Source organism: Phaenicophaeus curvirostris, chromosome 7 (assembly GCF_032191515.1).
Source record: "Phaenicophaeus curvirostris isolate KB17595 chromosome 7, BPBGC_Pcur_1.0, whole genome shotgun sequence".
Taxonomy (NCBI): Eukaryota; Metazoa; Chordata; class Aves; order Cuculiformes; family Cuculidae; genus Phaenicophaeus; species Phaenicophaeus curvirostris.
In genome coordinates this window covers 6,203,872-6,216,702 of record NC_091398.1, presented here as the reverse complement: position 1 = coordinate 6,216,702, position 12,831 = coordinate 6,203,872, and the positions used below count along the sequence as shown (strand labels likewise).

The 12,831-nt window shown below is 45.3% G+C and overlaps 1 protein-coding gene across 9 annotated transcripts in view; it reads left to right on the top strand.

Moving 5' to 3' along the window:
• HDAC4 (histone deacetylase 4) overlaps positions 1–12,831 on the top strand; it is a 277,760-nt gene that overhangs the window by 100,439 nt on the left and 164,490 nt on the right. For all 9 annotated transcript variants that reach the window (XM_069860656.1, XM_069860648.1, XM_069860655.1 and 6 more), the window contains one exon: positions 6,071–6,142. In XM_069860656.1, the coding sequence (XP_069716757.1) occupies positions 6,071–6,142 (72 nt within the window). The remainder of the gene's footprint in view (positions 1–6,070; positions 6,143–12,831) is intronic.

The window sequence follows — 12,831 nt, the reverse complement described above, 5'->3', positions numbered from 1 at the left end:
CTGTCCAGTACCTGTGAACAACCGCAGTGCGCTGGCTGTGACAGATCCAGCAGCAGATGGTGACTGAGGGGATTTTTCAGCCAGGTGTGTGCTTGGTTTAGTGCGGTTTGCGCAGACTGAGTTTCACTGATGTGTCCCAGGCAGCCTCACAATATTTTTTATAGAACTTGTGTAAAATCAAAGCTTCCTCCCATCCCTCCCCTGGTTTTCCAGACAGATAGCCTGACAGAGAAATAAATCAGTTACCTACCATCACCTTGACCTGTCTGTCTTGCTTTCCTCTTACCTGATTTTTGCTCTGCATTTTTAAATTGTCCTTTCTGTTGGGAAATCAAATCTCAATCAAAAATGCTTTTTTTCTGTACCTCTTCCTTCTGCCTTTCTCTTAAACTTTCACTTCTCTGGCTCTGTAGGACTTTTCCTCTGCTCTGCCTGTCCTTTAAAGATAATTGTCGGTTGTTCGTCAAGGAGTTCAAGTAGGCCATGGTGATTTGCATCAGGTCAAAAGACCTAAATACATGCAAAACTATTTAAATAACCTCTTGTTCCCAGTTCTACCCTGCATTTTTTAACTCATCAGAGTTAATTACAGTAAAGGCCGCTTACATTTTTCTGTAAGAGCTGACTGAATGCTGGGTTTTTTGTTCATTATTTGTCTTTTTTAAGTACAAATCTGTACTTCCCTGTCTCCTGCCTTGGATTATGATGTTGTTCATTTTGCCGCTTCGTCTTTTCCGAGGGCTTTTATCCCTGCATGTTTCTGTCTGATTCTGGAGTCTGCTGTAGCCATCTTGTCTCTGCTTTTCTATTTTCAACGAGTTTAAATTCTGCAAACCCAGCTACTGCCAAACCTGTCCTGACTATATTTTTAAAGTAACTTAAACAGCTCTTCAGACAAGGATAAAAATAAAGTGTTCAAGTTCCCATCAGTGAATAATGGCTTCATCTTGTTAAACAGTAGAAATACCCATCTGGAAATTAAGCTGCACTAAATGTTCTTTACCTTGAGCCGTGGATCCAACAGGCTGATGCCTGCCTTCTTCCAGGCTGGATGGGCAACTCTTGTGGTTTAACCCTGGCCAGCAACGGAGCTCCGCACAGCCGCTCGCTTTTCCCCGTGGGATGGGGGAGAGGATTGGAGAGGTAAAAGTGACAAAACTCATGGGTTGAGATAAAGACAGTTTGATAGGGAAAGCAGAAGCTGTGTGTAAGCAAAGCAAAACAAGGAATTCCTTCACTTCTTCCCATGAGGAGGCAGGTGTTCAGCCATCCCCAGGAGAGCAGGGCTCCATCGTGCACAGTGGTGACTTGGGAAGACAGATGTCAGCACTTGGAATGCCCTCCCTTCCTTCCTGGAGGAAGGTCATGGAGTGAGTCCAGAGAAGAGCAACAAAGCTGGTGAAGGGGCTGGAGAACAAGTCTTAGAAGGAGCGGCTGAGGGAACTGGGGTTGTTTAGCCTGGACAAGAGGAGGCTGAGGGGAGACCTTATCGCCGTCTACAGCTCCGTGAAAGGAGGTTGTAGTGAGGTGGGTGTTGGTTTCTTCTCTTAAGTGATGGGTGATAGGATGACAAGAAATGGCTTCAAGTTGCACGAGGGGAGGCTCAGGGGCATTAGGAAAAAATTCTTCATTGCTTTTGTGGGCATCAATATTGTGGGATACTGTGTTTGTGTGTTTTAGTACTCAATCAACATGTGATGCAGTTCAGTTAGGACTGTAAGAGCCTTCTTTTCACTGCTGGTTTAAGGTTTTTTTAGTCAGTTTGGGGTTATTTTTGTCAGTATTGTGTTGGCAGTAGATAAGATGCTTCATTAAATCATAGAATCATAGAATGGTTTGGATTGGAAGGGACCTTAAAGCCCATCCACTTCCAACCCCACTGCCATGGGCAGGGACATCTCTTATCGATCACGTTGCTCAAAGCCCCATCCAACCTGGCCTTGAACATCTCCAGGCTCTAGGCAACCTGGACCAGTGCCGTGGGATTTTAACTCTCACCGAACTGATAATCACCTAATCTCTTGAAATTAAAGGATTTCTTTGCTTCTTCTAGCATCTGTAGGAAGACAAGGAGGCATCAGGAATGTTTAACTGTTTCAAGAGATGACGTGTTATGTTCTGGGGTTTTGCTTTGTTTTAGGGCTCAAAAGCCAACCTAAACCTGCACACACAGTTTTGAGTCCAAGATGCTCAGTTTTCTGTCATGTGAAGTTAGTGGCTGATACGAGTTATTGCAGCTTTGAGTAGATGTGGCCACCGCAATCCAGAGCAAAAGAAGTATAGCTGACCTGGTGTGGGAGTGTGGTGATTTGGAAGAATCTCCTGCAATATCCCGACAGCAAGTGGTGTCTGAAACCAGGTAGTCTCTGACTGCAGTTATGGAGGTGGCCGGAGTGCGAGTTTTTGGCTTTGGCCTGTGGCTGTTGGGAAAGGACAAGACTTGAGTTCCAGGCTTCTCTGAAATATGCACTGCATCTGTGATGAGGCGGAGTAACAGTACGAAATGAGCTTGAAATACCTCCAAGGTTTTGGCTTTGTCACTCCTGCTCACGTTCTGTAGTAACAGAGAAGCTGTGCGGGGAGCAATGGAGCAGAACGTCTGGTGGTTTGCAGCTACCTTGATTAAAAACAAACCACCCGAGCTTCTCTAGATGCTAGAAAGTGAATACATGGAAATGTCTTCAACAGTGCTTTGCTTCTCAGCAGTGCATTAACTGTGGTGATGCGGGGGATGCTGGTTCCCCCTGTGGGGGCTCCTGTCCCGCACCGAGAGGTGATAAACCTTGTGGTACCAGCTTGCTTGCACGAGGAGGATCCAGAGGGCTGGGAAGGAGGATGGTAAGGGGTTCGCAGGAGCAAGTAGGGTGAAATGGTTATGGTCTGGACACAGGGTGTTAAGACCCGTGCTAATCAGCTCGTGCAGACAGCGTGTTTGCACTGTGCTGGTTGCTGGGCGCCTGCGTTCTGCGTGCGTCAGGTGTGAGATCGATCAGGAGGAGGCAAGCAAGGTGCCACCTTGCTTATTTAGAGCTTGGTTTAACCTTGTTTTATCCGTAGTAGTAGCTATGGAGAAAGAGGTACGTTATAAAAGTTATCTCTTGATAAACTGTCTCCTTTTTTCATACGAGTAGAGGTTTGTGTTTTTCATCATTCAATACAGCAAATACAGAACCTTGTTCTTAAGAAATTTGGTTTCGCTTCCAGTGTTGACGGCATCGTGCTTTAAAAGATGCTCTTAAATGTTCTTTGCTGATTAGATTATTACTCATTTTGAAACAAAGACTGAAGAGTGTTGGTTTGTGGTTTGTTGTTTTTTTGTTTTTTTTTTTTTAAATTGGTTGGAAAATGTAAGTACTTTATTTCTTAGAATTACATATCACACTTACCCAGCACGTTTGTTGGGCATTGCTGATGTTCTGCGGGGATGGAAAATGCATGGACAACAAAATACTCTGGGAACAGAATCATGCAATCATTAAGGTTGGAAAAGACCTCCAAGCTCATCCAGTCCAACCCTCAGCCCAACACCACCATGCCTACTAAACCATGTCTCAAAGTGCCACATCTACGCACTTTTTGAACACCTCCAGGGATAAGGGCCCTGGGCAGCCTGTGCCAGTGCTCCTCCACCCTTCCAGTGAAGAAACTTTTTCTAATATGCTATCTAAACTTTTTCTGGCGCAACTTGAGGACTCTCGTCCTATCCCTTGTTACTTGGGAGAGGAGACAAACACCCATTGTGATGGTTCTCTGTTCTCTACCGGCATTTTAGGCAGAGGTGTGGGGTTCAAAACTGCTGGGTTCAGCATGAGAAATGGGACCTTTGCTGCACAGCCTCGCTGCAAGTGGATTTTTCTCATCAAAACGAGCCTGGATTTGTTTCACAGGGCGCCTGGGCTGCTGGCATTGTTGCGTGGCTGGGTCTTTCATCTGGAACAGCTCAGCAGAGAAGCTGAATTACGCAGCTTCCCAGGAGAATGGGGGACTCCTGGGCTCTTCTTCTTTCCCTGCTACATACTCCCTTCTCCCGGCAGCTCCCTGTGGCTGAGCTGCAGCGTGTGCTGGAGCAGGAATGCTGTGCTGTGCTGTCTGACCACTTGGGTGGCTGCTGCTCTGTTGCTAGGAGAACCCAGAGTGAAAGACATATATATATATATATACACACACACACATTACATATATATATATATATTTTTTTTTTAAGCTGCTGGTAGAGATGAGTTTTGGGAGCTGCTCATGATCCCCGGGCGATGCTGGCATGTTCAGCGCAGGAACAGAACGAAGTCTTTGCAGCAAGTAGGGCTGCAGTTCACTGATGAGTTAAAAAATTGCTAACGAGGGCTGAGACAGCAAATACCTGTCTTGCAGAAACAACAATCCCAACTCTTCAGTAACCAGTGAAGATCCTATCTTTTCACTCTCCGTTTGTACTCTTCGATCTGCAGTGACCACTGGGGTGTGGGTCTGATGGCCAAAAGCAATTAAAACAGTGAAGTTTTCCTCTCCCCCTTCCACCAAGTTTCCTCCTCATTGATTGCTGCTCCTGCAGGTGAAGCTCCGCTGGCTAAGTGCCGTCCCACCAAGGCTGCAGGGTGGCTGGTATGGCAAGCCCAGCCGTTCTCTAGGCTCTAGAAGTGACAAACCAAAAGCCATAAAAATTATCATGTGAATAATCATTATTACTTGTTTGAGAAGGAGAACTCGATATGGTTACAGTTCAATTTATTCATGTTTTGCCTAAGGCTGCACTGCCCCTTGGATATGGTCAGTAGAGGAGTAAACCTGTGTGGGTGATGGGGAAGACCCAGTGATGATTTCTAGCCATAAACGTGGCATCGGGAAGATAGAAGAAAACAAATTGTGATTTTTTTTTTAAAAAGAAATGTTTATATATTTAATTTATTTTATCTTCTATATTTTTTAATGTTCTGCTGACATCTTGCCCAGGGAAGCTGTGGCTGCCCCCTCCCTGGAGGTGTTCAAGGCCAGGTTGGATGGGGCTTTGAGCAACCTGGTCCAGTGGGAGGTGGCCCTGCCCAAGGCAGGGGGTTTGGAACTGGATGGTCTTTGAGTTCCCTTCCAACCCAAACGATTCTACAGTTCTATAATCTTAACATTTTTATAGTGCTGCCCTTTACTTTGGCTGGTAGGGATGAGGTGGTTTCTTTGGTGCCTCCAGGCGGGGTTTGCCTGGCTCCTATCGATGCTGGTCACGGGGTGCAGGAAGGTGTTGGGGGAGAACAAGAGGGGCAGGCCTGGCAAGGGTAGGGATACAGTGGAACAAGTGGGTTTGACGTGAGTTTTCTGTATTCAAGTCCTCATAATCTGAGTATTGAAAACCTAATTTAGCATTTTTTGCTTCAACTTTTAATTGGGGGGCAGGGGAGTGGGTGACCAGAAAATCTGGTCTGGCAGTCTGCAGCAGCAGGTATGGTGCTCTCCTGTTTTGACTCTACCTGAATACGAGATACAATCTTTTGAAACGTTTTAAATGGAGAACTGCTTCAGCGAGATGGATTTCTGCATATCATTTACAAAGTATGTTTTTAATGCCTTTCTGAAATCCAAACTTATGCAAAATGGAGCCAGTTATGCATGTCTGTGCATTTTAATCTCCTGCAGTGATTTGTCAGTTTTCCTTACCATCTCCCTGGCATATTACAGTCATTCTCCGACTTTGCTTCGTAGGGCTGCGCTTCTGCCTTCACTCGCTCCGTTCTCCAAGCAAGGAATGAATCGCAGTTTAGTTATTGCATGGTAAGGTTTGTAAGCTGAAGTGCCTGTTTCCTTGGATTAGCATCAGCACCAGTTGTGGATTTAAGGACTGTGAAAACCTGAGCCCAACTCAGGCTACCGTATCTCTTATTTAACACATTATTGTGAGGAGTTGTTCTACAGCAGCCCTGTCGAATGTTCTTCTTTCTATTGATTTGTGCTATTTGTATTTCTGTTTTACATTGATAAATGGCCAGTGATTTTTTTTCTGCTTGGAATGTCTAAAATTAGCTTGGCTAACCAATAAGTTGATGTGATAATTTTTTTACTTTTTTTTTTTTTTTCTGATTTCCAGATGGGCTTTCTGGCAGAGACCAGCCAGTAGAGCTGCTGAATCCACCTAGAGTGAACCACATGCCTAGCTCTGGTAAGAAGAAACTTTTATTAAATGTTGTTCTTATTCTGGGAATGCAACAAAATATTCTGCAGCTCTGTCTTGCAAGTGGTAGAGCAGAATGCAAATGCAAAAACGCTGGAACAAAGGGTGTTAGAACTTGCACACAGCTACTTTCCCAGGCTGGGCGAGTGGGATTTGGGAGTGGAGGGAGGATGGAGCACAGCAGCCTTGGGAGTCACAAATGGCTCAGCCTTCAGTCTTGGCTAAGGAGCTGCTTGTTTGTCCTTAGACAGGAGAGGACAGCAGAATGGTAAGGAGTCGTTTCACAGCCTACAAGGAGCACTGTGAAGCAGAGTAGGTTTTGCATCTCCTAAGGAGAGAGCCCTGTGTGGGGCTGAGGAGCCAAGCACAGGCTGATCAAAGCATGTCACACCAGGCTCTGGGCTATTTTCTTTTCTACCCTCTCCTCATTGTCCTGCTGCTGTGTCTCTTGGGTCTTGCCCTTCTGGTATGAAGCGGGGGCAGCAGCTGGTTTTCATCCTGGAGACTGCACCTTGTGGAGCTGAGAGCGAGCGTATGGCTCACAACTGCAGCACTAAAGGTGATGGAAACGCAAGCTTTGGTCACTGCACATGAAAATGCTGTGGAAAGTAATCTGCTGCAATGCTTGTGCTTCCTTCTCCTCTCTTCCAAAAGTTCTTTTGTTTCCCAATGTGAACAGATAGAGATATTTATACCAGAGGTAACAGGATATACAAAGCATTATCTACTTTCCAGGTAGGAGCTCAAGTTTTCCAAAAAGCCAGCTTTCCCTTTTCAACTGCCTTCCAAAATGCCTTTAGGTCCTTGAGTATTAAGGAAGAGATCTCACAGAAGATCTAACCGCTTCTAGTAGTGCAAGTTGGAAAAATGTAAACGAAGCTAATTCGAAACAACTTCAGTAGATTAGGGGGGAAACAAACAGGCTGTGACCTAACCTGGATTTTTTTGAACTTAAATGTATATCTGGGGAAGGAAAAGTTTAAGGAGGCAGAGCTATTGTGTTGGAGAAAAGGTATGAGATCCTCGTTTACCAGGTATGAGAGTTTGGCCTCGGATTCTGAGAAATCGTTATTCCCTCTTTATGCTCCAAAACTTGTCCGTCAGGTAAGGGAGGTTATATTTTTCTAACCCTGAGAGAGATTCTCATTTCGAGAGGACTATGGTAACGCAGGTCAACTTAAAGGTTTTACTCCCCGTTCTGTATCCATGTGCTAGATTGAATGTTGTGGCTCTGATCTTTTCTGTCCATAGATTGATGGCCAGTATTTTGAATGTGATGGGTTTTAATCTTTTACTCTTTTTTATTTTTTTTAATTGATTTTGAGGTTGCTTGTTAAATTTAATGTTTCCTTTTGAGATCTTTCAGGACAAAGGCTGATGCTGGTTAACAGCTTGGGTAACCTGATGGTAGAGTTTAGCGTGCTCTGACTGTTTCTGCCCAGATGAAAAGAGGCTTTTTTTTTAAGCTGTTATGCTCTCAGACAGGATTTATGGGGTTCTTACTGCTTGGACTCCATTTTGAGTATTTTTAATAGCTCACCTGAATGCCTGCTGAAAAAATAAACAGCTGGCCCCGGGGAGCTATGCTTGCACTGAGTGCATGGAACGTGGGACAGGCAGCACTGTCTCTTTGTCAAATGACTTCTGCCACCATCTGAGACTCAGGAATTCCTGTGTGGTGCTGGAATGCTCAGGCTGGTTGTGTGTGTAAAGGGTGAAGGGTAGGACTGGCTGGGAATGAAAGCACGACCTGTTGCAAGAAGAAGCAGCGTTGGCTCTGGATGGTGGTCACCCAGCTGCTGTTCTTATGTTGCTTTGGTTTCTGCTGCGTCTTGGAGAAAGCTTTTCAGCTCTGCGGTGTGTACATGGGCTGGAAATGTCTGTCTTGTATTTTGATTTGCAGAACGGTAATTAAAACCTGGAAGCGCAGCATTTGGCAAAGAGCAGAAAGGTGTTTTGGCATGTTTGTGAATGCAAGGAAATTACCGTGGGGCTTGTAAGTGGCTTCTCAGCTGGCTTCCAGGTGTGGGGCTGCCTATGGCCATGCGTCCTGGTGGGCTTGTAAAATCCCTCTTAAAAGTTGCTGTCGGGTTGAGGGACTTTCCCACATGGGAAAAGCATTGTTCTGTCTGGTTTTTTATCATCATTCCCTTTAGGAGTTTGCTGCAGATCCTTTTGAGAGAAGAAAGGAGAAGCGATACCAAGTATTGCTCTGGAAAAACAAGTTACGTGTGGGTTTGTGGGGTTCTCAGGCATGGCTGAATTAATGGTGTTGGAAAAGAGCTTGAGGAAAAAAAATTGCTTATTTGTGTCCTGGGGTATTCTGTTTAAAATCTTATCCCATCCTGCTCATGGCAAAGTGACTGGTTTCTAGGCTTCATGATGAATAAACTTGGATGGATGATGCGCCTCTGTCCCCAGAACTGTGTTTCTATTTAAAATAAAATCATTGTTGTGTGCTCGTAGGAAACCAAAATGTTTTCTCTTCACCTGGTTCATGGTGAAGTTTGATCCTTGTGACCTGTTGTTTTCTGATGTACAAAGATGAGAAATGGATGTTCAGTACCCATGTCCTGGACATGCCCTGTCCTGTGGAAGCATCTCAAGTCCAGAATAGAAATGTTTAGAGCATTTCTATGAAACCGTTTTAGGAGAGGATTTGGTTTAGTAGGATGGAGTTCAGTCATCATCAAGGTGTGTTTTTAGCAAAATGATTTCTCTCTTCTTTTTGCATAAATTAAGGAGTGATTTCAGGAAGGGAAACAGTCTTGTCTTTTCAAAAATATATCAGCCATATCTGGTGCTTCTGAATTTTTAGTTGCTTAAAAAGTAAAGCAAGACAAAACCCCCACAGTTGACATCCCGTACAGGAATATAATCACATGCTTGATAATGCTGCTTTCTCATTTTCTGCTCCAGAATATTGCTACGTCTTCAGCCTGGAGGAGGAAAAGGAATGGTTGAGATTATTGTGCAGCATTGGTTAACCTTGACTTCTGCTTGTTGAATTTGGAGATCTTCAGAGCAAGGACCATGCATTATTTTAACAGCATTGCTTGGCAAATCTGATGATGATGTAGGGACCAGAGCTTGCAGGAGGGAAGGCTGCTTAGATGAGTGTCCACAGAGGTAGCCACCGCCTGATTTTGATGGGTGGCAGTGGGTTGCTTGTGGAGATGGAAGAAATTGTCTTGCAAGTCCTTAGAGTCTCTTCCAACCCAAACCATTGTATGATTCTATGGTTAAGCTGAGCAGTGCTCTGCCTCTTCCACAGTAGGAAGCTAGAGGATTGTCTTGGAGACTACGATTGCATAAATATCGAGACATGTTGTAGATAATCCTCTTAAAAGCATCACTTGTGTACTGTTGATAAGTCCTTTAGATTTATCAGCTGGATCTTCATTAAGCACACTTTGTAGAATGAGTTTTCTTTCTTTATCAGGCTGTGTTTACAGTACTTTAGATAACCACCTCCCGTAAACCTTCTTAGTTTTCTTGTCAGTATAAGCTTTATGAGGCGCTGAGGGGCATGGTTTAGTATTTGATAGGAACGGTTGGACTCGGTGATCCGATGGGTCTTTTCCAACCTGGTTATTCTATGATTCTATGATTGTTGCTCACTTTGTTGCAATACAGTCTTAAGCAATTTCTTTAGTATCAGAAATGTGGAATCAGCTTGTATTTGTGATATTTAAGTAAAATGCAAGAATTAAATAAGATGGAAACTAGTCCTTTTTAAACTCAGGAACTTCACTTTAAGTAACAAAACTATGAAGTGGGATGAACAGTCCTGGCCAACCAGCTGTGTTTTCCCAGGATGCTGGTCGTAACCTGATGTGATGTTCCGTGTACGGTACAATTGCAGAATTAGGAAAGAAATTCCCCTTCCCACAGCATTTCTATTGGCTTTCCAGGGATTCGTTCCCAAGTTGTGATAAAAATAATAGTGAAATCATACAAATGGTTGCTGTGGTTGAGTGCAGCTGACAAATAGTTTGTGTTGGGACATATCCGCTGCAGAATATGGATGTATGGAGAGGATGAGGAACAGGTGATGTGCTTCTTGCCTCTAAGGTGAAGACCTCTCTCCAGCTACTGTTGTGGATCAGACATAAGGGTGCTGCATACCTTCTTTAGATTGTTGTCCTTTATGTGTCATCTGCAAACCAGTGGTAGTCTGTGAGGCTGTTGTGCATGTTGGAGAAGTGAGCGGTGGTGGTTTTCTGATGAGGGTTTACCGGTCAATAGTAGTCTCCTGTGAGATGTTAGGAATTAGCAGATTAAACAAAGCATGGAGGCTCTGAGCAACCTGAAGGTGTCCCTGTCCTTGGCAGGGGGGTCAGAACTGAATGATGTTTAAGGTTCCTTCCAACCCATCTCATTCTGTGATTGTACAAAGTGTGGCTGATGCTGGGCAGTTTTAATAAAGAGCAACACAGGCCTCACTGGGATGTCCTAATCGTGGTGATGAACAGACTGCATCTGCTACACGAGGCTGCTCAAAGTGGCTCTTCCACATGTGATTACGCCCCTTCTCTCCATCCAAGCCTTGCTGCTGGCCGCACTGACCTTAACAAGACCAAATGCCGGGTCCTGCACTTGGGGCACAACAACCCTGTGCAGCTACAGACTAGGAGAAGTCTGTCTAGAAAGCTGCCTGGAGGAGAGGGACCTGGGGGTGTTGGTTGACAGCCGACTGAACATGAGCCAGCAGTGGCCCAGGTGGCCAAGAAGGCCAATGGCATCTTGGCTTGGATCAGAAACGGCATGACCAGCAGGTCCAGGGAGGTTCTTCTCCCTCTGTACTCGGCACCGGTGAGACCGCTCCTCGAATCCTGTGTTCAGTTCTGGGCCCCTCACCACAAGAAGGATGTTGAGGCTCTGGAGCGAGTCCAGAGAAGAGCAACGAACCTGGTGAGGGGGCTGGAGAACAGGCCTTGTGAGGAGCAGCTGAGAGAGCTGGGGGTGTTTAGCCTGGAGAAGAGGAGGCTGAGGGGAGACCTCATTGCTCTCTACAACTATCTGAAAGGAGGTTGTGGAGAGGAGGGAGGTGGCCTCTTCTCGCAAGTGACAGGGGACAGGACAAGAGGGAATGGCCTCAAGCTCCGCCAGGGGAGATTTAGGCTGGACATTAGGAAAAAATTCTTCACAGAAGGGGTCCTTGGGCACTGGCAGAGGCTGCCCAGGGAGGTGGTTGAGTCACCTTCCCTGGAGGTGTTTAAGGCACGGGTGGACGAGGTGCTAAGGGACATAAGGTTTAGTGTTTGATAGGAATGGTTGGACTCAATGATCTGGTGGGTCTCTTCCAACCTGGTTCTTCTATGATTCTGTGATTCTACTGCTCAGCCCTTGCAGTGGCACTTCCAGCACGGTGCTGGGGCCTGCCTGCATCTGAGGCTGACAGGAGCAAGGGCAGCATGGCAGGGGCAGCTGGAGGGTTATGCATGAGATTTCAGCTCCCTGCTTTTTTTTTTTTTTTTTCTTCCTGGATCTGATTATTCAGTCTCACTTCCACATCCATTTTAAAAAAAAAAATAAAAAAATTTTACGTATGTATGAATTAATGGTTTGTAAGAGCCTCTGGACTAATATTATTACATGATTTTACAGGATTTTGAAACCAGAGATGAATCCCAGTCTCTGGGAGGAAGGAGCAGCAGTCCAGTTGGTCTCAGAAAGCTGAATGCTGCTCTTTTGTTCAGTTATCCCATCAAAGGAAAGGGATGCCCCATCCCCATACTGTGTTTTTTTTTGCCTGCTTTCTATAGTGCATCTGCTTCAAAAGCTCCTTCAGGAAAGCACAGTATCAGTGTGGCTGAAGGTGGGGGCTTGGAAACAGGTTCAGGCTGCTGGCCAAGCAACTGGGGTTCGGGGCTCCCAACAGACTCTCATCCCACAGGCAGGAACCCGCTTGTCCTTGGTCACACTGGGATATGTTGTTATGCAAACAGAGGTGGTTGAGTCACCTTCCCTGGAGGTGTTTAAGGGACAGGTGGATGAGGCGCTGAGGGGCATGGTTTAGTGTTTGATAGGAATGGTTGGACTCGATGGTCCGGTGAGTCTCTTCCAACCTGGTGATGCTATGATTCTATGACTTTACTATGCCCCACAAGTATAGCTCACACGCGTAAAGGCTGGTCCTTCAATGTTAAAAATATCCTCATCTGCCCCCTATGGAGTCTGGAGGGGAAAATACTCACCCTCAAACCCCCAAATTATCATTAAAAGTGAGCTCTTGTAAAAATCATTTTAGTGTCACCACTATGGACTGAGCGGATTAAACTGTTGTTTGCTTGTCCTGTTTTTAGCGTTTTTAAAAGCTGCAGCTATTTTTGTCAGGCTTAGTGTATTAATTTTGCCACCATTTAGATGCTCTGGCACAAGACAACAGAGAAACTGCAGCTCAGTGAGCTTAGAACCACGATAGTTAAAATCAAGTTAACCTTGTATTTACTGCAGTGAGCTTTCTTTCCAGCCTTAAACCAGATGTGCAACATGCCGCCCGTGCAGTGAGAGTAAAAGAAGTGTTTCACCAGCTAGAGTTGTTCCTGCAGTTCACCTCAGCTTCGTAACTTGTTGCTCGGCAAGGAGAGCCTTGCTGATGTTGTGCTTTTATAAAAGCTCTCTGCAGCACGCCCGGGATGTGGTCAGCAAATCTGTAGTGGTTTAAGGAGGGT